This window comes from Rattus rattus, chromosome 5, assembly GCF_011064425.1.
Source record: "Rattus rattus isolate New Zealand chromosome 5, Rrattus_CSIRO_v1, whole genome shotgun sequence".
NCBI classification, from domain to species: domain Eukaryota; kingdom Metazoa; phylum Chordata; class Mammalia; order Rodentia; family Muridae; genus Rattus; species Rattus rattus.
Genome location: NC_046158.1, coordinates 10,700,977 through 10,727,671, shown reverse-complemented (window position 1 = coordinate 10,727,671; position 26,695 = coordinate 10,700,977). Strand labels below are relative to the sequence as shown.

Below are 26,695 nucleotides of genomic sequence, written 5' to 3'. Positions count from 1 at the left end.
CCTGCTCATCTGAACTCGGGCCTGGAGCCACAGAATCTGAAAATCTGGCATTGTGGATGGGCGGTCTAAGGCCCTCCTGGATCCAGGCTTCTGAAAGCCGCTCTTCCATCATGGCCGCCCATATCCTCACCTGCTGTCTGAGGACAGTGGTGCAGGGTAGGTGCAGCAGGACAATCCACGGGCTGTAGGCAGCTAGAGTCCTCCGTGAACTGCGTGCCCCAGCCTGAGATGGGCGTGGGGACCTGCTAGCCCTGACCAGCCAGTGTAGCTGTTAGACAGGTGCTGCTGCCTAGTCTTCTAGAGGAGTTGAAGCAAAAGCTGAGTGGGAAGGCTGGGAGACTTACAAAGAGCAGAGCCCAACCAGCCCCGTCCTTCGTGGTTTACTGCCCTTCTGTTGCTCCTGTGGGGACAGTGGCCTTGCACCATACTTCTAAAAGCAGCAGTCAGGAGTCCTCTTTGGCCTGGGTGGGGTTGGGAGTGGCATTGCTAGGGACTGTGCCTTGCTGGGTTTCCAGGATGGCAAAGAGGGGTCCACTGAAAAAACCCCAGTACTCCAGAGTGGAGAAGAGGTTAGAGGGAGCCATGGAAAACACTGGTCCCTGGACACATGACAGCGGGCAATGAGCTGGGCTGCAGGACAACCACCTGCTGACAGTTGGTACAAGCAGCAGGATTAGGCTGCTCACGCCATTTTACTATGAAATTTCCCACAGAGGATGGATGAACACATGTAAGAACTAACTCCTGGAGAGCCAAGGGCTCAGGACTGGTGTCATGATAATAGTGTCTAAGAAAAAAAGGAGACAGGGCCGGAGAGATGGCTCAGTGGTTAAGAGCGCTGACTGTTCTTCCAGAGGCCCCGAGTTCAATTCCCAGCAACTACCTGGTGGCTCACAACTGTCTGTAAAGGGACCCGATTCCCTCTTCTGGTGTGTCTGAAGAGAGCAACAGTGTACTCATACACATAAAACAAATAATTTTTTTTTAAAAGGGAGAGACAATCAGGAGGGAGAGGTGCTGCTGTCTGGGATGGGTGCTGGTTCCAGGGACCTTGCCTGGCGGTGGGGGGCCAATTGACATAGTTCCTTTTTTTTCTTTTTCAAAGACTTATTTATTTAATGTATATGAGTGCTCTCTCTGCATGTACACCTGAGTGCCAGAAGAGGGTATCAGATCCCACTATAGATGGTTATGATCCACCATGCTGGAGATAGAAGTCAGAACCTCTGGAAGAGCAGCCAGTGCTCTTAATTAACCACTGAATCAGCCTGACATTTTCTTGAAATGGGAAGAAGGACTGTTTTTCCATTCTCTCTGCTCTCTGGCGAAGTGCTGGCTCCATAGGCTGCGTGGGCAGCAAAGGGTGTGAGAGGCTCCCAGAACTGACAGTCACATCCCAGCACTGGACAAAACCACAACATGCTATACATCGCTTTTGAAGTGAGAAATGGGCATTACTTTATTCCTTCACACATGTGGATCCACATTTGCTAACAGTTAAGCCTGTGATCACATGACCACTGCTATCCCCACAGCTGCTGCTGCTGCTGCTGCTGCTGCTGCTGCTGCTGCTGCTGCTGCTGCACACAGCTTAGTCTGCAGCTTTCTGGCCTCCCGTCTTCTTGCAGAGGGCTGTGGGCTTCTGGTCAGGCTTGGGCCCTGCCTCTTGCCTGGCATAAGCCTGGGTTTCTGGATCCCTTGAGTCCTTGTCCTGCAACACAGGAATATTCTTGATAGTGCCTGCAGTCCACAGACCCTAGACATGGAGACAGACTGCAGATGGTGCTGGGGAACGGCAAGGACTAAGCTGGCACTGCTGTGAGGATAGACAGCTCAGCCTATGGTGGCTCCACCTCTCAGTCCCGTCGGCTTCCTTGCTTATCTGCCGACAGATCCAGGGACCCAACAATGAAAGCAAGGTACACAGCCTGGGTTTGTGGTCAGAGAAACTGCAGGGAATTATGCTCATGGGCTGCATGTGGTGAACACACCAAGACTTACATTGAGTCAGCAGTGCCGCCTCTGAAAAGCCATCAGAGAGTGCTTTTGCGAGCTGACACCCTCAGGCAGAGGGGAGTAGTGCCAAGGCCAAGAGGCACCCTGGGCAACATGGAGCTTGCTTCAGGCAGGGAAGGACAGAGGACAGGGAGCATCAAGTATCCCTATGGCCCGGCCTTCAGACTTGATGTCCCAGTGTGGGCAGAACTCTGCCTCTTCTTGGTTGCAGGATGGCAGCCTCCACAGGACTCACCTTGCTGCTCAGAGCAACCTCTATTTCCGGGAATGCCGAGCACGTCGAGTCCTGAGCACGTCAAGGTCATCGAGGTCATCAGAAGCATCCAGGTGGGAGGGAGCAGACACTGCACTGGGACTTGGAGCTCTCTGAAACATCAAAAAGCCAGGCCAGGGGAGATGAGAGTGACTCTAGCAAGTAGGGATGGGAAGGGAGGCCTGAGGACAGCCCCCACTACCACCCTGACGCTAACATCAGGGACAGGCAGCTGCTCCCCCAGGACAGTTACATGGGAGACACTAGGTCCTAGCTTTCTGCAGGTTTGCCCCTCAGGGAGGGTCTCCAACATTAAAATTCATGAGAGCCACCTCTTGCTCTGAGGTGCAGGCCGATGGAGGCAGAGGCAGGAATATATCCTAGAGATTCCCAGGTCACCCTGGAACTAGGGTAGCACCGCCAGGAAAGGAGTGACAGCTGTGAGAAGGCTCCACATAGCTAACCTCTGCAGGGGAGGAGCCTTGGTAGGACTCATTGGGCCCAGACATCTTGTCCCTAGGCTCCTATGGGAAAGACTGTCTTGCCAGGCAAGCTCTGTGAGCGAGAGATGTCTGAGAGGAACTCTGTCCCCACAAGAGCAGGAACAAGGGCAACTGACCCGTCCATTGTACTCAGAGCCCACCCCAGGGTCATGTGTCAGGCCGGTCTCCCTTGAGTTTAGGTGTGTGGGGTGGGGTATGCCATATTAGAAGGCTGCCTCCCTCTCCTGCTATGCCCAGCCTGGGAGAGGCAACTTTTGTTAAGAAGCCCTTTCCCAACTGGGCAGATGGGACACACTTCCTCTTCCTTCAGAAACCCACGGCCTTCTCTTTCATACAACCTCCACCTGCCCAGCTCACCGCTCCCAGCAGGCCAAACACACAAGCAAACATGGCACTGCCGGCCTCTGCCTGTTGCCAAAGTGGGGCTGCAGCCCAGCGTCCGTACCTGCACAGGGTCTGGGGCCACCGGGTTTGCTCGCACTCTGCAGGCCATGCAGTCCAGCTGCCTAGCCCCGTCCTTCGGCTCCAGGTCACCAAAGTCTTCACTGTCACTCTCAGAACCCACAGCCATGGCTGGTGATAGGGTGGTGGGAACACTGTTGGGGGGCAGAGTGGCCAGGAATGCAGGAAGGGAGAAGATAGCCAGGAAACGAGTCTTTAGCAGGAGGTAGGCTGGGTTGTCCTGGAATTGCCTCTGTACCAGCTCCAGGGAAGCTTGTAGGGCTCCAGCCTCGGGCTCGGGTTGGGCCCCAGCTGCCTGGCCGGCCACCAGAGAGGAAGCCTTCTGCTCCAAATCCTTCTTATGGAGGAGGAGGCTGGACAATGCTCGCAAGTTGCACAGGGAAGGGGGATGATAGGGCATCCTGCTTCCCAGTGGGGGCACACAAGCACCTCGGCTCCCCTTCAGCCATGTCAAGGTGGCCGCCTCACTTTCCTGGGAAAGCAGGCTTAAGTCCAAAGCCTTCTTTTCAGGCCCAGGTGTGGGTGGGGTCTCCTGGCCCTGAGGTCCTTTGGGTTCTGTGTCTGTGCTAGCTGGAGGCTGTCCCAGAAAAGCAGGCGTCTTGGAAGGGGAAGGCAGCTGTTTCGCTTGTGGTCCTATGGTCTCAGGGGTCATCACTGGCTGGGGGAGGCCCACCACGGCTGGCACTTGGACAGAGAGCAGCTTCTGAGTTGTGAGAACCCAGTTGACAGGCAGGCTGGACTTGGTTGCCGGGGGCTGCCCACTTGCAGGTGGGTTAAGAACTGGTGGCAGACTGAGGGGTTGCACAGACAGCTGAGTGAGGCTAGGGGCTGCTGGGAGAATGGGCAGGGCCTTGGGCAGGCTCTGCTTCTGGGATGTGGTAGAGGTTTGCCCTAGAGTATTCAGGGGGCAGCCTGTGGAGACGTGCCCAGAAGCTAAGGCTAGGCTCCTAAATGCAGCAGGGGCTGCAATCTGGGTCCCTTGGTGGGAGGGATTTAGGGGAATGGTTTGTAGGTTGGGGGGCTGTTTGTCTGTGGCTGAGATCCCACCCACCTGCCAGGAGCCAGAAGGACTTGAACTGACCATCACTGGGGCCACAGGTACAGAGAGTTCTACACTGGATGCTGCAGGGCCCACGACTGGGGAACCGCGGGCAGCTGGCAGCAGAGGGGGCTGGAGGAGCACAGGTGAGGAGACCAGCAGCTGGCTGCTGAGGGCAGTGAGAGCCTGAGTGGCCTTCTTGGCATGGGACTCACGGAGCCGCTTCTCCCTCAGCAGCTCAGATACAGTCTTAGGCTTTGGCCGGAGGCCACGTGGGGCTGCCACAGGAACTTGGAAGGGAGTAGCCTCAGCCTTGCAGGACCCCAGCCGTGGACGCCCTTTCTGGCCGGTTCTCTTTGCAGTTTGCTCATCCGGCATGCCTGGAAGAAGGCAGCCTAAGGGAAGAGGTAAGTAGCTTGATGAGAACTTCAGGCTCCGTGCCCAGGAACACCAGCAACCCCACATGGGCTCCAGCTCACCTCATGGGCCCCCAACCCAAGGCACTCTGTTCACAGAGAGGGCAGCAGATGCCAGAGGCAGCCCGACTATGAGAGACTGGCTTCTAAACCTCTAGCATGCTTAAAACCTGAACCCTAATATGACGCAGCATAGCCCCCTCAAGCCCCCAGTGACAGCCCAAAGGTGAAAGGAATGCCAAGCAGTTTCAGGCCTTTCTAGCTTATTCTCAGGGCCATTGGCTGTGCTGCTAAGGTTGTGGCTCAGATGCATGGCATGTCCCCCCATGAGAGAGACAGAAGTGGCATGAGGTACCTGTGCTGTTCTTGTCGTTAGAGGACACCTGTAAAGAGAAGAGTCAGACTGCAGGATCTCTGCTGGACCCCAGCACTTCTTCCCACTCAGCACCCAACTCTGGGGCTCCATCTGCACTGAGCTCGGGGGGCCTGGGAAAGGACAGCTGCTGCCGTAGGCCTTCCACACAGCGCCACTAAAAGCTGCCTGACCATAGCTCATCAGGTTACCGTGGGACAGTGTGGGGACTCTGGACTATGCGAACCAGAGTTCTGTTTTGGTTCACTGTCTGCCCAGACTAAGCTCATGAGTTTGGTTCCTAGACTAGATGGTATTAGTGACCTACAGAGACTGACCAGGGCTTGTGCCAGCCAGCCCACCTGCCCACCCACAGCCTACCTGGCACCTGCCTCAGGCTCTAATCAGGCCGCCCATGGGGCTGCTCACACAGAGAGGACTCCCTGAGATGATATGGCAGGGGCTGTTCTCAGGGAGGCAACACTGTTCTATGGAAATGTCTAGGAACTGCCCCTCCAAGGAAGGACTGAGACACTGAACCTGGGCCACTCTGGGACAGGGATGGGCCGTTCTTGTTCTTACTTCTTTTTTGAGTCAGGGTCTCATGTGGCCCCAGCTGGCTTAAAACCTGCTATGTAGACTAGGTTGATTTTGAACTCATAGACATCTGCCTGTTTCTGCCTCCTGGGATTAAAAGCGTATGCCACCGTACCCCATTTGTCCTCACTTCTTGTTCTGTATGTTACCTGCAGGAGATGTGGCTGGGTGTTCCGGGTGCCAGGCTGGAGCAGTGCAGGTGGCTGGGTTTTCCTCTCTTGAACCACCTCCATGCAGCCCGCAGTATCAATCTGCAACAGCTGAGAGATCTGAGAATAAGAGCCTCCCTGCTCCACCCTGCACTGGACCAGGCCCAAAGATGGTCAAGGAGACGGGAAGTAGGCCTAATGGTGGCTGTTTCAGGAGCAGATCCAAACTCCTCAAGCCTCTGACTGCCCAGGGAAGTCATGGCAGTTTCATAGCCTCTAGCCTGGACTTGGGTTCCATGCTGCTGTCCCTGGCAACACAGGATCCTACCACGTCCCAAGCCTGCCTCCTCCTTATCTTAGACCTGGGCCTGGGTGCTTATCTCATCTCTAAGTCACTGTTTAACTCAAAAGAAGGCAAATGCCGAAGGCAAATGCCGAAGAGCCAAAGATTCCTTTCACATCAATCTGCTGAAAGCTGCAGACTCTAGGAAGCGACGTAATGACCCAACGTGTGACCCACACAGGCCTCACATTCTCACCAGAACAGAGCAAAGCAGACAGCACCCTGCTAGGCCTTACCTGAATGAACAGTGTGAACACTGGAGTGCTGGCCAGGCGTGCACACTCCAACTGCATCCTGATGCTGTCAGCTAGAGGACAAGGGCAAATGGACGCCAGTTTTGAAGCTCCCCTCGAAAAGGATCCCCAAGGCAGAGGAAGGCAGAGCTGCCTTAGAAGCTCCATACTACATCAAAGGGTAGAGTAGGGCCCCGAATCTTACCATTACCCCAAATCTGGCTGCCCCTTGTTTCACTGTTCACTCTCACTTTTGAGGAATGCCCATGAAAGGACCCGATCAGCCTACTCTGCTGTGGACCAGTAAGGAGTGGTGCCTGCTCCCACCCCGGCTCCAGTACGTTCCCCAGGGTAGGTAGTACCTTGAGTCTGTACAGCTGCAGGTCTCTGGACAGCTTGTGTGCAAGCCGGGTTGATGTCACCCACCCAGGGTATCACAGCCAGCAGGAGCCTGTGCTTCAGGAGCCTTCGATGTAGAGCCTGTCTCTTGCGTCTCTGCTTATTCTGGAAAGTTCCATGCCACAGCCGCCGTAGATGGGGCCCAGCCATACTGTTACCAGGGTCAGACCCTGAGCGTGAATTAGGCAGGGGTGGCTGCCTCAGTCTTTCCTTCACCAGTGTGTGGCTCTGGGTGGTGGGACGAGTACTGATTAACGTCAGCATTTTCGCTAGGGGCACTTTCAACACATGCTGTACATCAAAAGAGACCCTGTGAGGCTGGCTGGCTCGCTACAGCGGGACCTGGTACAGACCTGCCATTGTGCAGGTTTTAACCCCACTTGCTATGTGGGAAAGCACTCTGGGGTAAGGTTAATATGGTCCTTAAGTAGGGCCTGGCTTAGCTCCCTCTCTAAGGGAGATGCTCTGGCCCCACGGCAGGCAGGACCATGGCTGAGCTGACTGCACTGTCTCTCCAGCAATCCCCAGTGCAGAGCAGCAGAGCAGCCTGTGCAGTCCAGAGGGGGCCAGGGAGATGCAGGCAAGTTGGACTGACACTACCCAAGGACACCTCCGGGGGACTCACGGCAGTTGGAGGTGAGGAACTGCCCACTCAGATGTGCCTTGAGGCAGATATCCTTACAACCTTTAAAGCAAATGACTAGGAGACAATGGAGGCTGCAGCTCTTATGAAGGCCACTGCTATTGCACAACTCTGAAACCAGCCCTAAGCAACAATTCTAGTGAATGAAAGGACAAAGCTTTTACCAGATCGGAAACCAAACTGCCGAGCTGTCCAGTGTCAGCCTTGGTGACCACTAAGAGCACAGGGCACCCACCACTCCCCTTGCTCACATTCTAGGCTGTACCGGGGCCTACCTTGCAGGCTGGCTCCTTCACACTTGCTCGGTGAGGGTCTGAGGAGTGCAGGGACTGGACTCCTCTGGGAACAGTGCTGTGGGTCTCACAGCACTCCTGCATCTGGTTTATCTCAGGAGCAGAGACTGCGGTAGAACCTTCCTTGTGGTGATTTTGAGTACGGCAGGAGACAGCAGGGTGTACTGGGTAGCACCCTGTCTCCTCTCTCTGTGACCGGCTGGCGATCAGTCTGGTAGGAACCCACAGGTCGATGTCTGGCACGCTGTACTGTTGAGGAGCCAATGCTCTGCTACTCTGCAAAGGCTCCTCCAGTTCTACCTCTGAGTCTTCACTGCTGTTGCTGCTGCTGCTGCTGCTGCCGCCACCATAGTCCTCACTGCCACTGCTGCTGCTGCTGCTGCTGCTGCTGCTGCTACAGGAACTCCACTGGCTACTGTGACGGGGCCTCTGCCCTCGCCTCTTCTGGAGATGCTGTTTCTTCTGAGGGGAGGAAGAGGCTGCTTCAGGTCTCAGATCCCCAGGCATGCAGGTAACAGAAACAGAGCACCCTATGGAGAGGTCCCTGAAGCACGAGTAAGGACACGCAGAGAGCAGAACCTCTGCACTCCCTTCCCAACCACCACTACATCTCATCTTGCCCAAGCACTCTTGACAGGCTCTTAGCTGGGCTCAAGCAAAGCACAAAGAAAGCAAACAAATGTCTCACCCTGGCCAAGATTTTCCATTTGCTCAGACACTGGGAGCCTGACCGATGGGGCAGTTCAGAAGCTATTCTTGCCCAGTGACCTGCAAAGACAGCCGCAGTAGACCAGCCTCTAGGACAGAGCTAGGCCGTCAGGATGGCTTCCCTCCTGTGCGTGGCCAGAGCAGCTGTGCTGGTCAGCATGTGCACTCAAGCTGACCAGCTCCTGAGGAAGCTCTGACACACATGTCAGAACGAGAGTCACTGCAGGCCCTGCGCATCTGCTGCACACAGGCTCTACAGAGATGTCGCCAACATCTGTGCCCGGTCCCGCAGAGGGACACGTTACACTTCTAGGGCAGTAGACAACAGGTGACAAAATTCCCTTGTGTTTTGCAAGTCCCTGAATCCTATTTAGCTTTTTTCCTGAGGAGGTGTCAGCAAGATTTGGCCACACTTAGCTCTTTGCCCTGTAGTAAAAAGTTGAGAAATACAACAAATGCAAGTCACAAAGGACTGGAGCTGGACACAGTCAATGTGTTTGAATACACGGCTTGCACACGCCTCCCGAGTGCCAGGATTAAAGGTGTGCACCACTTGGTCTGGTTTCCCAGCTTTCTGTATGAATATTTATGTTTGCAGTGGGGGGGGCGTGGGGCTGGGGTTTGGCGGCTTGCTTAGCTGTAGTGAGGTCCTGGATTCCACCCTCATCCTCTCCCCCACCCTCAGGAGGACAGCCCGGGACCCGAGAGCAGTATGACCAGAGTCAGCAGCAGCAGGCAGTCCGATAACTCACCGACGCCATATTTTTCTATTAACTGGATCAGCTGTTGTTCTTCTTTTGCATCCCACCGTCCCTTCTTCAAACTGAAATGTAATCTTCTGATGTAGCTAAAATTGTGTGCAAACAGGGACACTTTAGATACTAAGACTCCCTTCACTGCTCTCCGGCCTTCTAAGTGATTTCTTAGGATAGTGTCACAACAAGCAAAAACAAAAACAAAAACAAGATGGACTTCATCAAAAATTATCTTGAGACAGGGTTTCTCTGTATAGCTCTGTCTGTCTTGAAACTGTTGTGTAGACCAGTCTAGCCTACAGAGATCCTCCTGCCTCTGCTTCCTGAGTGCTGGGATTAGTCATGAGCCACCACTGCCCACCGGCACTTTTCAAAAACTGTCTGCTTTAAGGCGGGGTTCTCCACCTTCCTGACACTGTGACCCTTTAACACAGTTCCTCATGACATGGTAATCCCTAACCATAAAACTGTTTTTATTGCTACTAATTCATAACTAATTTTGCTACTGTTATGAATTATAATGTAATTATGTGTTTCTGATGGTGATGCCGATGAAAGGGTCATCTAACACCCTCCCCACCAAGGGTTTGAGACTCACAGGTTGAGAACCACCACTTTAAGGCATCTTGTAAAGAAAGGGGAGAAGAGCCGTTGACTAGAGTGTCTGCAAATCCTGCATCTGACTAGGGACTTGCACTCTGAACATGTAAAAGTCAGTAATCCAAAGACAGGTCATTTAAACCAGGGAATGACCCTGACAGATGTTTTTCCAAAGAGATGTATACATGTAAGAAGCCAGCAGGCACAAGCAATGAGTCTCCTCAGCCAGCCATGAGGGCTGCTGTGAGATGACACTAGAGAGTCCATCCACAGTACCTGGAAGGGAGCAGCCACAAGCCTCACATGCTGCTTGGGAGAGCACAAAATAGAGACTTTTTGCACAAAGTCTGGCAGTTCTTCCAAAAGCCAAACGCAAGAGTCATTCCTGACCCAAGGATATTCCTTGGACATCTTTATAAATATTTGCCCAAATATTCAGAATGTTCTCAAGGCTTATCCAAATGTATCACAGAGCATCTATAAAAATGACTTTCCCTGCAAATGCCAGGACTCCAAATTTGTACCCCACACTTTCTTCCTGACAATGAAGGATGTTCTATGAACATTCTTGTCCAATATACAAACTCCTGGGACTCCTGGGACTCCTGGGACATGAGTTTTGCAAGTATAGACTATTCTGCCCTAGCACAATGCTGCCCCGTGGTCTTGTTTTTGTGGAGGCTGTGATCTGTGCCCTAGGAATACTTGTTACTGTGTTTTTGTGTTTTAAAACAATTTCCCTACATGTATGAAATGTTTTAGTTTTGTTTTTTTTTAAAAAAAAAGATTTATTTATTTTTATATATAAGTACACTATAGCTGTCTTCAGACAGACAGCTACAGTGATCTACCGTTGAAGAGGGCATCAGATCTCATTACAGATGGTTGTGAGCCACCATGTGGTTGCTGGGATTTGAACTCAGGACCTCTGGAAGAGCAGTCACTGCTCTTAACCACTGAGCCATCTCTCCAGCCCCTTCAGTGTGATTCTGACTTGCATTCCTGAAATACGTGACTGAACATCTTTTCATGGCCTTTGGCTACTTGTGCATCTCTGGGACAAGTTTGCTGAAGACCTTTGCCTGTTTTGAATGGGATTCTGCAGGGCTGCTGAGTGTAAATTCTTTGTAGGGTGATCAGTATGGTTTACATTAACAAGGTAAACTGAAATACGTCTGAACAAATCACTGACAGAAAGTAGAGAGGAGAGAGCCTCTCTGGAAGGAGCCCTTCCCACTAGCAGTTTGGGAGGACATCTGCAAGAGTCACCACTAGCATTTAATTCCTGGTAGACAACAGAATTATCGAAGTCCTGCTTCCCAACAGTGCCAGCCCCAGTTCGAAAAGCCCCTGTGGACATATCACTCTGGGCCACTGTCACCTAGCCTGCCTACAGAAATGTGACTCAGGCAAGTCGCTCCCTCAGCCAGTGCGGGCAACTCACCGGTCTCTGCACTGGGCATCGCTCCTACCTGGCACCTCTTCCCGGATTTTAAACCAGTCCTGCGCCCCATACTTGGCAACAGCTTGAAGCAATTTCTGCAGTAAAGAAGTAAACAGAAAGAAGGTCCACGAGACAGCCATACCCTCCCCACCCTGAGGTCTCTCAGCTAAGAAGGGCATATGACTGCACTCAGGACTACCAGGCGAACTTCCCGGAACAGTTTTCTCTGGGTGCCGAACTTACAGCATCTTCCTCTGGGGCCCAGAATCCCCTTTTCAGGCTGGGATCTAAGCTCTTGGTCCAACGGTAGATCAGCTGCATGGAGTCTCTCCCTTCCATGAAGTAGACAACTGGGGACAGAAAGACTGGGATTCATCCATCCTATACAGCCAATAAGCAGGGACGGGGTCCTCCCCGAAGCTATAGGGAAGAGTTACTCTGTCACCAGGACCTCCCCTCCCCAACTTCTCCCTAGTTTAACTGTAAACTCTTCTGCAAGTCTCTGCTTCCAGGCACCTGGGGCCTCAAGCCGCCAGGGCTTGGAGCAGCTCGATGAACTGGAAGATACTATTGGATGTGGCGGGCTTACTCCTGCGGTATGGGATATGGTTTCCAACACGCATCTCCTGGACCAGCTGGGTGAGCATGTGGTCTTCCTCTTCTGTCCACTCCTTGCGTTTCAGGGCTTTGTTGTACTGCTGGAATTTCTGCAGACACTGGAAGGCACTGCGGCCCGTCTTCCCAAGGCCAGATGGAAACAAATGGGCGTTACTGGGCTTCACCTGGCGCAAGCAGAAGTACCCAGAACAGCCTGCCAGGAGACCCGCACGCTCCTAGGAGACCGGTGGGCCTGAGCCACAGGCAATCTCCTCTTCCAGGCTCCTAGCAGGTGATAGTTTGCTAGGCCATGGCTGGGACCCAGGACAGTAGCAGCTCAGAGAGGACTCTATGGCTTATAGAAAGAAAACTTGGCCATAGACAATTCTGTTGTTAATCCCATCAGAATCCTGAAGCAGGAGAGGTGTCAAGAGTTTGGGGTAAATGGTGACATTTTCACAGACAAGATAGAATTTAAAGTTAAAAAAATGAAAGAGGCAAATTTCTTTAAAAGCACAATTTGTCAAACAATTCCTAATGCTTGCCATGTGTACCAATTACACAGTATGAGACTGAGTGCCACCCAGGTCCAGAAGCCCGTGTCTTCCCAGCCTTCTAAGGTCTCCTAGGTCCTAGTCCTTACCCCGAGTTCCTCTGCAACCAAGTGCCACTCGAGGTGGCCGTGGGAGGCAGCGATGGTCTTTAGCCTCTCTACTTCCTCTGTGCCCCATTCCTTCTTATTGATGCTTGGATGCTCAGAGCTCTGCCAGAACTTCCGGATCTCTTCTGCGCTGCGGGCTCCTTCAAACTACACCCACGAGAACACAGCTTTCAGAGGGGTGGCTGGTGCCGAGCAGATAGCTCCTGGCTGAATTGTCACTGTCTGCCAACCAGTGGCTTCTGTGGCCATGAAGCAAGTGGACTCATTTGTGCAGCCAAACAGTACTGAAGACTGTCTATCTCAAGAGTGGGACCTTGTCCGCTGGGGAGGGTCCCATGAAATCCTTTGCCACTTCTAACTGCCAAGCATATTGGACTGGAGACGTTGTAATGGGTTAAGGCACAAGGGATGGCGAGGCTTCACCACCAAGCTCCCACCACACTTGGCTTAGAAGCACTCCTAGAGCAGTGGGCTCCCAGGTCTTCCTAACTTACGTTAATATTGGAAATCTTCTCCCAGTCGTGGCTGTCCAGCCGGTTCCCCAGCAAAGCTTCCTCTGGGAGCTGGCTAAAGCAGAGCACAAGGAGCTGGTACCATGCAAGGCCGAGGCTCTTCCCCGGACCCAGGCAGCCCAGCTTACTTGATGTCCTGAAGTTCCTTCTCTGCTTCCTTAATCTGCTTCTCCAGGGCCTGCTTTTCCAACTCACTGGAGACTCGGCTCTGTTTTTCTTGTAAGTACTCAAGCCTGCAAGGTAGGTAGAGTGGAGGAGAGTTGCGGATGTGCTGTGCAAGCTGAGCCCTGCTCTCTGGGCTGCTTCCGTTCCAGCCTCCCAGCTCAGCGTTGGAAGTCCGCATACGAGAGTGCTCTCTCTCCTGCCTTGATCTCTTCCCACAAAGGAAGACCTGGCCCCACCTCTGGGTACCCCCACCACCAGAACAGCAGCATCCAGAGTGGGCTGTTTACAGTCAGGTGGTAGCTGCTTGTATCTGGGAGAGAAGAGCTGGCTCTCTCAGACTTCAGGAAAACTGCCTTTCCCACCGTCAGTACTGAGCACTAATGTTGTCAGCACCAGAGCTGATGTGTCTCTTAGGCTGGGCCAGAGGGCACAAGCCACTTCTGGACGTCTGTGTTCAATACTGATGGTGGCAATCTATCAAACAACAGTGCTCCTCACTGCGTACTCCTACTAGGCACCACACGATATGGTCACGTGGTGTGTACCCATCAAGACACTGACACCACAGCGCTGAAAGGGCAGCAGAAGAGGCAGAGCACCTAGCATGAACCTCACCAGCCTCGTGGCCGCCTGGCTCTCCCCTATGGGAACGGCTATGATGCTGTTTCCACACTTACTTCAGTAACTTGGGCTGAAGCAGGCGTTGCAGGCGGTCACTCACTACAGACTTCCTGAGCAAGTCTTTCTCCCAGTGCTTCCCTGAGGAGGAAGAGAGAGTAATGTGATGTCATAAGGTTTCTGCTTGCTCCACAGACATACATGTCCACTGAATCCTCTCTGCATCCCTAGCCTACCCACTGCCCCCTGCTCCAGAAAGGGAGTGGCTTCATCTCTGGATGCCAGTAAGGTGGCTAGCCAGAACCCCTTCCAGCCATGAGTCCATCTTCCACCCGAAGGCTAGCTCAAGGTATCCTTTCAGGGTTAGGTGTTTTGAGAATAGCTAGAGTTGGGAAGGCTACATGTATGGCTCAGCCCGCACTCCACTTAACACTGGAAAGGCCAAGTATGGAGTGGCCAGTCCCAGTGATAAAGTCCTGAAGGAGTTCACAGATAGGCCTGAGAATTATAGCATATGCCTAGAAGAGGCCAGGCTGTGGGGATGCCCTCTGTGCTTCCCATGGTTGGAGGACGCCCATCCAAAGGCCTGCCTGGACTCTTACACTTAGTCACCAAGAGCTGTTCAAAGGCCTTGATTCCCTGGGCAGCCTTCTCCCGCGTTTCTTCGTTGGCAGGAGGCCCCTGTCAGAGTGTACAGTGTTATAACATGACACACCAACCACACTCACCCTCCAGGGTACCCTCGGAGACTCAGAGTCTTCTCTCTAGCCGCCTCATGTGCTGCCCACATGTAGGGCCAGGCCCCAGACCTCTGTATGAGAACCTACTACTGAGTGAAGAACTCTGGACATGACCCATCCAGGACAAGGAAGTGGCCAGAGACTCCAGGAAGACGCAGGCATCCAAGGCCATCAGCGTTTGAGATTATACTGCTGACTTGCTAAATGCCGTGATTCTTTTAGGGAAACACACCCCAGGGGGCGATGAGTCTCATCGAGGGATGAAGCAGTTTTCAGGAAGAGGGAGCATGTTGACCCATAGACCCGAGGGAACATACCAGTGCTGACAGCAGGCCGTGGAGAAGAGAGCCCTTGCCCCCAGGACACTCAGCCAGCGGCTGAGAAGGCTCGTTACTACTCACCACTCCAGTGACCTTGTCCTTGAAGTATGGCTTCAGGAAGTGGCCTATGTACATGTATGAGGGCAGGCTTCTGGCGTCCTTCGCCTTGGGGCACTTGGTCCCAGCCAAATCAAACAGGATCTCCTCCTGGGACAAAAGTGAGGCCGTCGGTGGGCCAGGTCGAGAGGGAGAGCAGCTGGCACCAGGTTCACTGAGCCCTGCTCTGGGGACTTGACCCTGTGGGGCACTGAGGGCCAGGAGGGTTACACAGGGGCTGAGTAGGCCATCTCACCTGCTGCTCCTGGTTCTGGGCTAGCAACTGGCTAACCTCTGCTAGCTTTTCCCGGATCACCTCCTGGTAGACCATATTTAGCTGCAGACAGGTCTCGGGGTCTTCAGGAAGAGCTTTGTCCTTGGGGTCCTCTTCATCATTGCTGCCCTCGCTTGACCTTTCTTCTTCCTGGTTAGGAGCCAGAAATGGAGCATGAAGAGAAGGAACACAGGCAGCTACCTTCATGTTGCCAAGCTCAAGCCTAAGCCCACAAGGGGCTCTGAGGCAGCCCTGGTACCCACCGAATGTGGAGCCCTACTGGAAGGAGGCAGAGGTTACACAGAGCCCATTATCCGCAAGCTAGAGGGTGTGTGTCTTTTCTAACCAACATATCTTCTTGCAAAGTGTATGCAGGGGTTCGGGGTTGGTATACCACAGCCAGCAGCTTCCATTTTCACAACAGACATCTCTGTGGAGCCTGAACGTCACAGCAACTTTGTGTCCCCATTCCCAGCACCTCAAGTGTCAGATATTGGCCAGGAAATTCCCTGCATAGCAACCAGGGTCAAACCCTGAGAATGTCAAACGTCCAACAACTGCAGAGCTGTGTCAGTCTACAGAGCAGACACGTGGTCCTTAAATATCACGGGGCTCTGTACTTGTTTGTTTGGTAAGCAAAATGAACAAGGCATGGTTAGCAACCCTGGCATGACTGAGCTCTGCCAGACACCTTCCTAGGTCATCCATGGTGACCATCATCTAGACTGGGAACTAGAGGCACAGTGGCTTGGCTATGGAGCAGGTCCCAGAGAGGCTGCCTCTCACATGTGATGTTTTGACTGTGAGCTTAGGACAAGCCAGCAGCTGTAGTGGCTAGCCTGTTAGAGTGGTCACTTCTAGGGATAAGCTTTAGTTTTGATAATAAATTGTGTTCAGGGCTATAGCTTAGTGGTAAAGGGTAAGCTAGTGTGAATGGGCCCCTAGATTCCATCTCTCACACCACACAAAGAAGTGAATACTTTGTAATGCTTGACTTTCACACAAAATAGGCATTAGTTGTAGAAAAGCCCACAGGGATGCAAACAAAGCCCTCTTGGGCCAGTGTGGAAGGTGGTAACAAATATGCCCCGGCAGCCCAGCCTGGTAAGCAACAATTACCAAGATGGGGGCACCGGCAGTCTCCAAGTCCTCACCAGGCAGAGGATCTATAAGAAACACAAGCAAAGCACACTATATTAGAGTAGGAGTATGGGTAGCAAGAGATAAAAATGAACACTCATAACAGGGTTCCACAGGAGAGCTATCCAGGAAGCTCAGGGAAGAAATTCTGGGTATCTGGGCCATGGAGACTATTCAAGCTGACAGGCTGAACTCTGGGTCTTCCCCTCCCCACTAGGATCCACCATTGCCTAGAGGGCCCCGGGCCAGAGGGCGCGGGGGTAGATGTGCACATACAGTCAACAGTCCTGACAGCTAAGACCAAGAGACTGGAACTAACTTTCTTAAATGAGGTGAGAGCAGAGAACGGTTTGGGCAAGGATCAGAGTCTGACCATGGAATAGCTCACAGCCTCATGTAGCTAAAGGGTACACACGGCTGGCCCAGCCATGCCATGCTAGGCCAGGCACATTGACACACCTGCTTCAGAGTCCGAACTGAGACTGGATTCAGAGACCTCAAAGTGGACGCTGGAGGATCCAGGATACAAAATCCTTTCGAGCTCCTGGATCTCCTGTGTTATCTTCTCTCGCTCGGCATCTATGTCCATGGCTTCGGCCTGCCTTCAGAGTATTAAGAAGCGTGAGAAGCTGAGTGTGCGGGACCTCATCCCTTTCAGACACGCACTTGCTGGAGACGGCAAATGCAGACGATGGAGGGCCCAGATGGAAGTCAGCTTGGGCTTGCCCTGAGTGTAAACTCCTACAAGTTATGACACTCTCACCACACCCAGGGACTCCTGCTCTTGACTCAACACCTAAAAACAACCCTACTTTCTCTGAGGCCACCACCAGCACAGGTAAAAAACACTTGCCTCTGTGCCCCTAAGGTGCCCCGCTAGTCACCAAGTGCAGAAAGTGCAGAGCAACAGTCATTCATCCCCTGTGATCTAAACCTATCAACAGAGCTGTAGGTGCCCTGCTCTGCACAGTGCTGAATGCCCAACTGTCAGAGCAAGGCTTTGCTTACTCCATGATCTATCTTTTCAGAACAGCACCTGGCACAGGGCTGTCTGACACCGAGCGACTATCTGCTAAAGTACAAAGGAGGCCTTTTCTTTGGTACAATGTAAGCAAAGTCTGAGGGCAAAGGAAATTTGGAAGAGAAGGGAGAAAGGCTATTATAGGAAATACCAGCTCAGGTGGGTGAAATGGCTCACCATGTAAAGGCACTTGTTGCCAGGCCTAATGACCTGCGTTCAGTCCCAGTAATCAGTGGCAAAGAGACCCTACTCCAGGTTTCCCTGAGACCTCCCCTTACCCCCATGGCATACCCACATACACACAAGTAAATAAACAAGTATAATAATTATAAAAAGCTGGGTGTAGAAGTCTGGCAAAGTCAAGAATCAGGAGGCAGAGGCAGGTGGATCTCTGAGTTTAAAGCCAGCCTAGTCTGCAGAGTGAGTTCCAGGATAGCCAGGGCTATAAAAGAAATGTTATCTTCGAAAATAAAACTAAACAAACAAAAAGCTGAGGGTGGTGGCACACAATTTAAATCCCAGCACTTGTGAGGCATAGCTAAGTAGATGTCTGCATTTCAGACCATTAGTGAGATACTGTTTCAAACAAAAATCAAACACAAGTTCACACCCAGACCCAGTAATGAAGAGAAACATCCTGCTTGACTTCTTCCTACTAAGTAGTTGATAGCAGTCTTAACTGACTAAAACAAAACAAAACAATCCCCTTCAACAACATTCCTCACTTAAATACAGGGAACATTTGTCAACCACTTGGCTAGAAGCAGTCGGATCTGCAGATCTTGCAAAAACCATTGCCACTGGATGCCTGGCCTCCAACGAGAGAGTTACGTGTGTTTTGAGGCAGCAGCAATTCCATCTCTTCCCACAGCATCGTCCACATGAAGGAAGAAAAAGTCGCACGGCCAAGTCCCGAGTTGGGAGCCACTGTCCGCCTTTCTGACATCACAAGACACTTTTCTGCCTGTCCCTTCTAAGGGCATAACCTAACTCCGGACCAGTGTATCCTTCATGGCTGGATTGGATAAGCCAGGGGTGGCAACTGGTGCTGCAGCGCGTGCAACGGGTTAAAGCAGCGGTTCGGAGCACAGCGCTGTGCAAATCCGGCCCTACATCTCACCAAGCTACAGGACCTCGGCTGGGCTCCGGACGCGGGCTTTCCTCTTTAGCAATGTCGTGGCCACGCCAGGCCTCGGTTTCCCCGTGCTGGTTGCCCTGCCCCTCCTGGACACAACGCCTGCTAGCTGCTGCCCTCCAGTTCTCACCTGCTAGGCCTCCCTTCTACAATTCAGTGTCAGCTTCGTCGCCCAGGCGACCACACGCGTATCACGCTTCTGGTAGTCACGGAAGTCCGGCGGCTTGCACAGGAAGTCCCACCCAGGCTGCGGTGCAGGGCATGCTGGGATGTGTGCTGGGGGTGGGGCCCCAGCTAGGCGCTCAACTTTCTCCAGGTTCGCTGTGTTATGTTCCCTGGTGTTCTGGGTTTGGCTAATCATCAGCGTGTCGCCAAGTACTTTTCTGCGTAACGCGTCCTTGGAGCCCCCAACCTGGGACCTCTAGAAGTGGACATTCATTCACTGAGGAATATTCTGCCTGGCCAACACATCACAGTTGCCGGCTAAGGGGAGTTGAGGGTGGTGGTATCGGTCTCACTCTTACAAAACAAAATACCAATCACATTATTCACAGCTTCCTTAATTCTACTACCCCTAGGAAGCTGGGTCTTCCTAGTGCCTAATAATGCATGTGAGTGGCAGAAGCATGGCAGTGGCTTGAGGTTCAAGGCTGGTGAAAACCAAGCCTGGAGTTTTGACAACTTGTGGGACCTGGGAAAGGCCTTGGTCTTACGGAGAACTGAGTAGAAGTACCTGCAACACTACTGGAGTGGGGACAGAGTCATGAAAACAGAGTGATAGAGCGTCCCTTTAAGGCATATCTGAGTTCAAGTCCCGCCTATACACAACATAGCAAGTTTCAGAACTATATAGACCCTGTCTCAAAAAAAGAGTCGTGTCAAGTCTGGCCCAGAGTTGGGTTTGGCCAGAGTGAATCTGGGGCATTAAAGGAGACCTGTAGGTTTTTGGTATAGGACCTCTTGTGTGGGGCGAGCCTGGTACAAACTGTTAGGCAAATTTCCCCAGGGTACTTTTTTTTTTGCAACAGTCTATGTAGAACAGACTGATCTAGAACTGTGATCCTTCTGCCTTTGCTCCATGGCACTATGAATAAAAGCATACGACACCATGCTGTGGTGCTTGTAATGTTTTTATCTAGGTACACTTCATCTATAACTGAGTAGTGTACAATCTGCTGTGCAGCTCTCTTCATCCCACTCACTTGCAGGGGTGTAGGCAGGCTGAGGGCGGCTCTTGTCGGCAGCTTTGCAGACCTAGCTTGGTCTTCCTGTGTCCTTCCACCTTGCACTCTGGTTTGCTCTGTCACGTACACCAACAGTGGGAGTGGGGACAACTTCTAAAAAGCTGTAAACTTTCCTTGTAAGTTAAAGGGCCCAAAAGTTTTAATGCCTTGTCTGAAGATTTGTTACTAGGCGTCCATCCATCCGGCCTCAAAGTATGGAGCTAGGATGTGGCCCATCCAGCATACGGACAATGAAAGCAGTGACTCTTGGATATGGCTGACTCCAGGTCAAGAACCTGAGGGTCTGATAAACCAGCAATGACAGGAACACCCTCCTGAGGTGCAAACCCTGAGGTTAAAAGAGCAAGGCAGCCCTCATGCACGAATCTAAGTAGGAATGACAAGGCAGTATAAATGATCTTCAAGATTTATTTAGATAAGAAAGCTGTTGATCTCAACAGGAGGGGAAGAGGGAAATTTTAAAAATCTATAGGAAAGTGGTCCCCAAACCCTGACCCCTCAGCACAGCACAGGGTGCTGCTTATGTCTGCTTGTCCTTCAAAACCAGCCAGCCAGCCCAAAGAACTGGTGCTGACCTGAGGCAGGTAGGTGTGTGCTCTAATTCCAGTCTGAACCGCACTATGCAAAAGATGCACTGACACATTAACACTCATCAAAACCAACAGCCCCAAATGGCTTCCCGAAGCTGGTAGCCCAGAGCAGTGCGCGTGTGACGCTCTGCAATGCAGTCTGTGACTTTGGTACTAGGGTCCTGGTAGGACAGCAGCATCTACCGAGTGGTGCTGCCTCGGTGAGGCTGCTGACAGCAGGAGCCGTCCATGAAGGCCACAATGTCAACGTCTGTTCGTGAGGCAGAGTGACAGCAAGAGTCCCTGTGCAGGCTGCTCGCTTCCACCCTGGCTTACTTAGTGTTCTGCTTAGTAAGACTGGCCCTGAGCCCGAGCTCATCCTATAGGTAAATCTGAGGGGACAGTGGAAGAAGCTTTTTACCAAACTCTTGTTTCAGCTTTAGTGCTTTCTAAAAATTGCTGGGTTTTATAAAAATGTCTTCCAGTAAATCAGTGAGTCTATCAAACAGTGGGACTTCCCCAAAGGACTTCATGTAAACTGTTAGGTGCAACCGGTGGAAAGGAGCCCTGTACTGCAGGTGCCCAGTCACGTGCTTAGGCTGAGATGGTTTGGTGAGGACTGCTTAGTTAGGAACACAGTTGGAAGCTGTGTGGTGCCATCGGTGCAGAGGTGCCGGGACCCGGCGGCAGGTCGTGTTCTCAAGAGTCTGCCTCATCCTTAACTTCAGTAATTCTGTCGATAGACTTGAGGATTTCAGCAACAAGGTTCAGTGTCTCTGCTCCAGACACCAGCTGCCTAAAACCGAGAGAGACCAGGGCCATTATTCCAGCTGTGCAGAAGCAGCCAGAGACAGACCTAAAGGAGAGAAGCTAGAGGGAAAACTCCTCAGATCAACCATGGTTTGCCACACTGGACTATGTGTGACTGTCCTCAGCCCATGTGCTGTGTACTGGCCAGCCACCCTCTAGCAAAGCTCAGGGAAGGCAACCAAAGAAGGTGGGCTGGAAGCCAGACAAGTTCATCAGCAACTGATTCTGAGTTTGCTCTTTGCTTAGGCCAAGCTGATGGTGCAGTACTCAGTGATGTGGGCGGCAGTCACTGCAGGCCACACCTCGAGTCGTGAGGAGAGCTGGCAGGAGGACTACTGTGCTTTCTCCTCAGAGGGGTTGGATGAATCAGGTACATCTCAACATCTTTACCAGCTGCAGCTCCAGTGAGTGTTTAACTGCCATTATCAACAACTAGCACACAGTATGCTCACTGTGGAAGTCACATCATGCCCTTTAGTTAGAGCTGCAGCATCTACAGGTAAAGGAGCTGGATTCAGAGTCCTGGCATCATCTGCCATCTATTAGTGGGAAGGTTCTCTGGAACAGATTAAAAATAAAAACCCTAAAATGGTATGATAGTGCATACCTTCAGTTCCAGGACGTGGGAAATAGAAGAGGAAATCTATGAGTCTGAGGCTAGCCTGCTCTACACACAGTGCCAGAGCCGCCAGGGCTACACCAGGAGACTTTGTCTCAAACAAAAACAAAAACAAAAACAAAAACCAAGCCAGGTGAGGTGGCGCATGCCTTTAATTCTAGCACTCCAGTGTAGAGGCAGAAGGACCTGTGTGAGTTCAAGGTCAACCTAATCTACATACATAGTTCTAGGCCAGTCAGTGCTACAAAGTGAGACCACGTGCTTGACTTCCTAGCTGACCTGGCCGGTTAGCACATTTCCCTTCTTGGTCTAGTCAGACTGTAGAGCTGGAACACCTGAGAGCCAGGCCATCCAGGGACTCACTTTATGGATGCGTGTGCACTGTTCATGACAACATGGAGGTTCTGCAAGGCCACATCGGTGTTCTGCTTCACCACGGTAAGGCTGGCACCCTGGCCTGACCGCAGGGCTTCGTTTTCTCGCTTGAAGTTGGAGAGCTGTGCCTGGAAGGAAGGGTGAGTAGTCAGTGCTACAGTATCACAACGGCACAGACTGCATGGGCATGGGATGAGCCTGGCCTACTAAAACAAGTGCTTCTTGCCCTGTAGCCCCGGCTGCCCTCGGATGGACGACCACCCTTTTGCCTTGACGCCTGAATACTTCAGACATCGCCACGCTTGGCTCACATTACCTCTTCCTCCCTGAGCTCACATCTATGAGACTTTAACAAAGCACAGTAACAGCGAAATCTTTCTCTTTACTTACCTGGAGCAAATTTACTTCCTGTTTCAGCTTCAAGACATGATTTTCTGCTTTTACAGCCCGTTTCTGTGGCCCCCAAAACATAAACACAATGCACATCACCAAGGCTGTATTAATACAGGACACTTACCTCAACAGACAGCGTGAGCTATAACTACCTTCCTGATTACTCTGCCCATTGATGTCCGCCCCTTGGACCTGGGCTCCCTCTGCTCACCAGCATCAGGGACCACCCACCCTCAGAGAGAACCCTTACAATATCAGGGTATGCTGGCCTACCACAGTGCACACTCAGCACGGTGAGAGCCGCCTGCTGACCGCAGGGTCCAGCTGTGGACTCTGGCAGCAGTAACAAATGCTCCTTCGAAGCAGCTTCCTATCCCCTGCCCACCACCCCAGAGCAGAGCCCTCCGTACGGTCATCAGTTCGAGGTTCTGTTCGACTTGCTGGACTACTGACTCCAGGTCATGGAAGTCACTCTCTTCCTTGATCATCTTCGCCTCCAACTTCCGTTCGAGCGTCCTCACCCTCAGTAAGGAAAAATGGAGTTGAGTTCTCCAGGCCCTGCCAAGAGTGCTTCCAACAGCACTGTAGCCTGACTAACGGTGAGACCCACTAGAGCCATGGATGGAGAAGCTGCCTCAGGCAGCCGCAGGGTAGCAATGACCGCCCAGCTTCATGCTCCCTGTGGAAGGCCCAGATACCATTTTCTCAAGTCTGCCAACCAAGACAAAACTCAGCTGACTCGTGTCTTAAAAAGACAAACAGAACAAGAAGATGTGTTTGCTGCTTTAGATTTAAGGATGACAAGCAGCTATGCCCCTCAGCCCTTGGAACCGAGTTCCCTGAATGGTAGAGGTGGTTTTTAAGGTGACGCCTAACTACAAGTTTACATACATTTCTGTTTGAGTTTCAGAGAAGCTCTGAACCTCACTTAGCTTTCTTCTGAGCTTAGAGTTTTCATCTTTCAGCTGTAGAGAAAAAAAATTCCTCATTAGACACACAGTATGTCTCCCTCATAAGTGGAACATACTTCTGTCCTGGAATATTTTCTTTTGTTGGTCTGGAGGTGGAACCTTAGCATTCGGGGCGGGGCAGGGCTGGCCCCGTGAAGACACATCCCGTTTGTCCATGAAGTATCTTTTTGAGGCAGCATCTCCTGCAGCCTTGTTTGCCCTCTAACTTGCTCCTATGTAGCTAAGAATGGCCTTGAACTCTTGTTCCCCCTGCCTTCACCTTCCAAGTGCTGGGATGACAGTTGTGCATATCTATGCCCAGCTCTGGAACATAAACACCCCGGGTCAAATGGAAACACCCCCAAGCCCTTAACAGAGATGACTTGTGGCCACACACTTCAATGTTTCTAGGTGACTATGGTTTCAAAGTCTTCCTTCATGTGGGGCATTCAGCAGGATGACTCTTAGCCAGCACTTCCAATAGACCGTTCATCCATTCTAGCTCATGTCTGCCTGCTATACTAATTGCACAATCAAAACCAACCTAGGGGAGAGCTCTCCATGGAGAAATTCCTTTTTCTCTTACTTTGGAGCATTCAGAATCTAACCTAGGACTCCCCAAGTGCTAGGAAAAACTACCACTGAGCTCTCTGTATCTCGATCCCCTCCTCAGGGCAATTCTACAGCAAAGCTACCATACGACCAACTGTCCTGTCCAAGGCACTGAACCCAGGCCACCCAGGAAGTAGACGACTGCAGCTCTTCTCCACATTGCTCAGCTGTGTTGGGTGCCACACTGCCCTCACTTACTGCTTCGTAACTTAACTGCAGCGTCCGCAGGTGTCTGTCCCCTAAGGATTCTTCATGAGCTGCAAAGTCTACATTAGGATTCCCAGCTGGAGACGCTGGGGAGAGCCTGGAGTCAGTGTCATTCAGTGTCCATGGGGGCAAAGACTCAGGACCTGCCAGCTCTGACGCGTTGGAAAAGAAGGAAAGGTAGGTGCCACAGGGCGATGAGTTCTGTGCGGCTCTCGCGGAGTGAGTCTGCTCCACGGCGGACGGCAGGTAGGCTCTGCTCCACCCGTCCTCTTCATCCTCCTCTAGGTTGCTGGCTCTTGTTGGGTCTTCAAAAAATGGCTGCTGATATTCCAGGCCATATCCCATGGGCTGGGAAACAGGGGAGTTGTGGTCTAGTCCCAGTGGGTGCCTCGAGGCCTCCTAAAAACAGTGGAGAGAAACACTGCGGACTGGAAGCCAACGCTTGGCCTTCTCTATGCTCCCACAAAGAGGGCCCATTTCTTCTACCAAAGGGGCCAAGCGGCCGCTCCACCCACAGTCTCTCCACCAGCAGCCATGTCTGTCCTGCTTTGCTCCCCACACTCGCGTCAGTTTCCAAAGCTGTAAGGTACAAGAGACTTCCTTTAAGGCAACCACTGACAGCTTCCCAGATGTACCTTCGGGTAAATTCGACTGGTGGCTGTGTCTTCTTTTGACAGGCTGAGGTTCTTGGTTTTCAAAAACTCTTTGAAGGAGAATGGATTGGCTTCTTCAAGGTCTTCAAGTTTGTCACCTGAAATGACAGAGGCCACAGAGACTGTGAGAGGGCCCAGTATCGTGTGCTACCATCACACTTCAACTGTGACTCAAAGAACACTGCAGAACAGGGAGGTGAGCTGCCCAGCCAGGTTGGAGAATAGGCCCACTCTGGCAGGTTTTCACCATGTGGTTGCCCTGAGACAACCCTTGCCTCCTTAAAACAAAAGATGCTGTGCCGAAAATCAAGTCCAGGGGTCCGTCCACAATGAGGTAACTTATCTACCTCTGAGTCACGTGCCCAGGCTGACTTCACTCCATACACTCAGTGTGGACTGAAGGCTACTCCTGTAGGGGATTCAAAGCTCCTGAGGGGGTTGGGGATTTAGCTCAGTGGTAAAGCGTTTGCCTAGCAAGCGCAAGGCCCTGGGTTCAGTCCCCAGCTCCGAAAAAAAGAAAAGGAAAAAAAAAAAAAAAAAAAAGCCAAGCTCCTGAGATGCCAGAGTACCAGGATCTGCTCTATGCCATCCCTTCCTCTGACCTTTCCTCCAAGTACCCTAGTTGACCAGCCTCTACCTCCACACCTACCACACTCAGTTGCTTATGTGGGTCTCATAACATCCACATCTTATGTGGGTGCCAGCCTGAGTAAAGTGGGCTTCTGTGTGACTTGTATCCTGCTGCCTCTCCACCTCCCAGGCACCTCTGACATTATAAATTATTTTGCCCTCACACTCAGTCTTCAATCCTTGGGCGTCCATCTCCAGTATTCTTTTGGGCTCCAGGTATACCCCCTTAAACTCTGTCATCCTGAAAGCCCATGGCCAGACCACTGCCTGGCACCGTGTCTGAAGAAGAGGAAAAGAAGAAGCACTGAGCTACTCTACCTCCAAAGCGCGTCTCATGGGCTCCCGACGGACCTTGTTTAGTACATTTCCCCTTTCCATAGCCAAAATCTGCAAAAAGACATTGTCAGCTCACCGTGATCACAGCAAGCTTTATGACTGCAGCGTTTGTCCAGGGAGGTGAAGACCATAGACGCCTGACTCCCACTGACAGGCTCTAGTCTGGGACTAGAAGGCTGTCTCCTGAGGCTGGACAAAGTAAACTACACACTCCTGCGCGCTCTAGGAGCAGCTGCCGGTGGAATGCAGACCCACTAGGTCCAGCCCCTGGCCTCTCCCAATACGGTGGGCTGAAGTGGTCTCCGAGCTCCACCGGGCACTGACCTTCCTGCCTAGGGGCCGGCGGGCGGGCTGTGGGGAGGGCTCCCCGCGCTGCCCAGCTCCGCACTCTGGCCGACGCCCCGACTCTCACCTGTGTCTCCTACCGAAGCCAGCACCGGGCTGGGCACATAGCACATAAACGTCGGCCGAAAGCCGAAGAACTGGGGGTGCAGGTCCCCGCCATGGGGGCGTTCACAGTCTAGCTGGGGGAGACAAGACCGGCGCTCATAGAACGCAGGAGCTGTAAGTGACAACGAGAGCGGCTTCACCGCGGGCCGCCGCCGCCCGCGCCCCCCGGCCCTGCCCCGGCCGCGCGCCGCTCACCGTCGGGAACTACGAGGCTCCGCGTCCGCGATAGTGGGGGCGCGCCCTGCCGCCGCGCGTAGCCCGACATCGCCGCGCCCTAACCCGGCCGCGGCCCCATGGCCCACAACGCCGTCGCCAGCCCCTGCCTCATCCGGCGCGGCCGGCCGGAAGCCTGCGCCGAACGCC

General features: G+C 52.5%; 2 protein-coding genes across 7 annotated transcripts; both read right to left on the bottom strand.

The window, feature by feature from the left end:
* Nucleotides 1-1,591: 1,591 nt before the first annotated feature.
* Snapc4 (small nuclear RNA activating complex polypeptide 4) lies at nt 1,592-19,030 on the bottom strand. Its single transcript, XM_032903040.1, has 23 exons — nt 18,615-19,030; nt 16,788-16,930; nt 16,308-16,354; nt 15,171-15,338; nt 14,900-15,025; nt 14,361-14,439; nt 13,818-13,899; nt 13,104-13,208; nt 12,958-13,030; nt 12,446-12,610; nt 11,795-11,942; nt 11,449-11,555; nt 11,206-11,300; nt 9,159-9,253; nt 8,387-8,466; nt 7,681-8,160; nt 6,726-6,990; nt 6,367-6,437; nt 5,788-5,898; nt 5,045-5,072; nt 3,218-4,668; nt 2,252-2,382; nt 1,592-1,711 (listed from the first exon to the last, which is right to left on the bottom strand). Exons 2-22 carry the CDS (start codon nt 16,915-16,917, stop codon nt 2,272-2,274), a joined length of 4,017 nt encoding a protein of 1,338 aa, XP_032758931.1. The 5' UTR covers nt 16,918-16,930; nt 18,615-19,030; the 3' UTR covers nt 1,592-1,711; nt 2,252-2,271.
* A 1,088-nt stretch (nt 19,031-20,118) lies between these two features.
* On the bottom strand, nt 20,119-26,690 carry Entr1 (endosome associated trafficking regulator 1). Of its 6 annotated transcripts, none has more exons than XM_032903027.1 (10): nt 26,528-26,690; nt 26,295-26,444; nt 25,865-25,933; nt 24,899-25,014; nt 24,255-24,662; nt 23,386-23,459; nt 22,905-23,016; nt 22,492-22,554; nt 22,090-22,229; nt 20,119-21,093 (listed from the first exon to the last, which is right to left on the bottom strand). In XM_032903027.1, the coding sequence occupies exons 1-10, from the start codon at nt 26,595-26,597 to the stop codon at nt 20,997-20,999; spliced, it is 1,299 nt and encodes a 432-aa protein (XP_032758918.1). In that variant the 5' UTR covers nt 26,598-26,690; the 3' UTR covers nt 20,119-20,996. The 6 variants fall into 6 exon arrangements, with proteins under 6 accessions (XP_032758918.1, XP_032758920.1, XP_032758921.1 ...); XM_032903029.1 differs by having other exon boundaries at nt 24,270-24,662; XM_032903030.1 differs by lacking the exon at nt 25,865-25,933.
* Between the last annotated feature and the right edge of the window lie 5 nt (nt 26,691-26,695).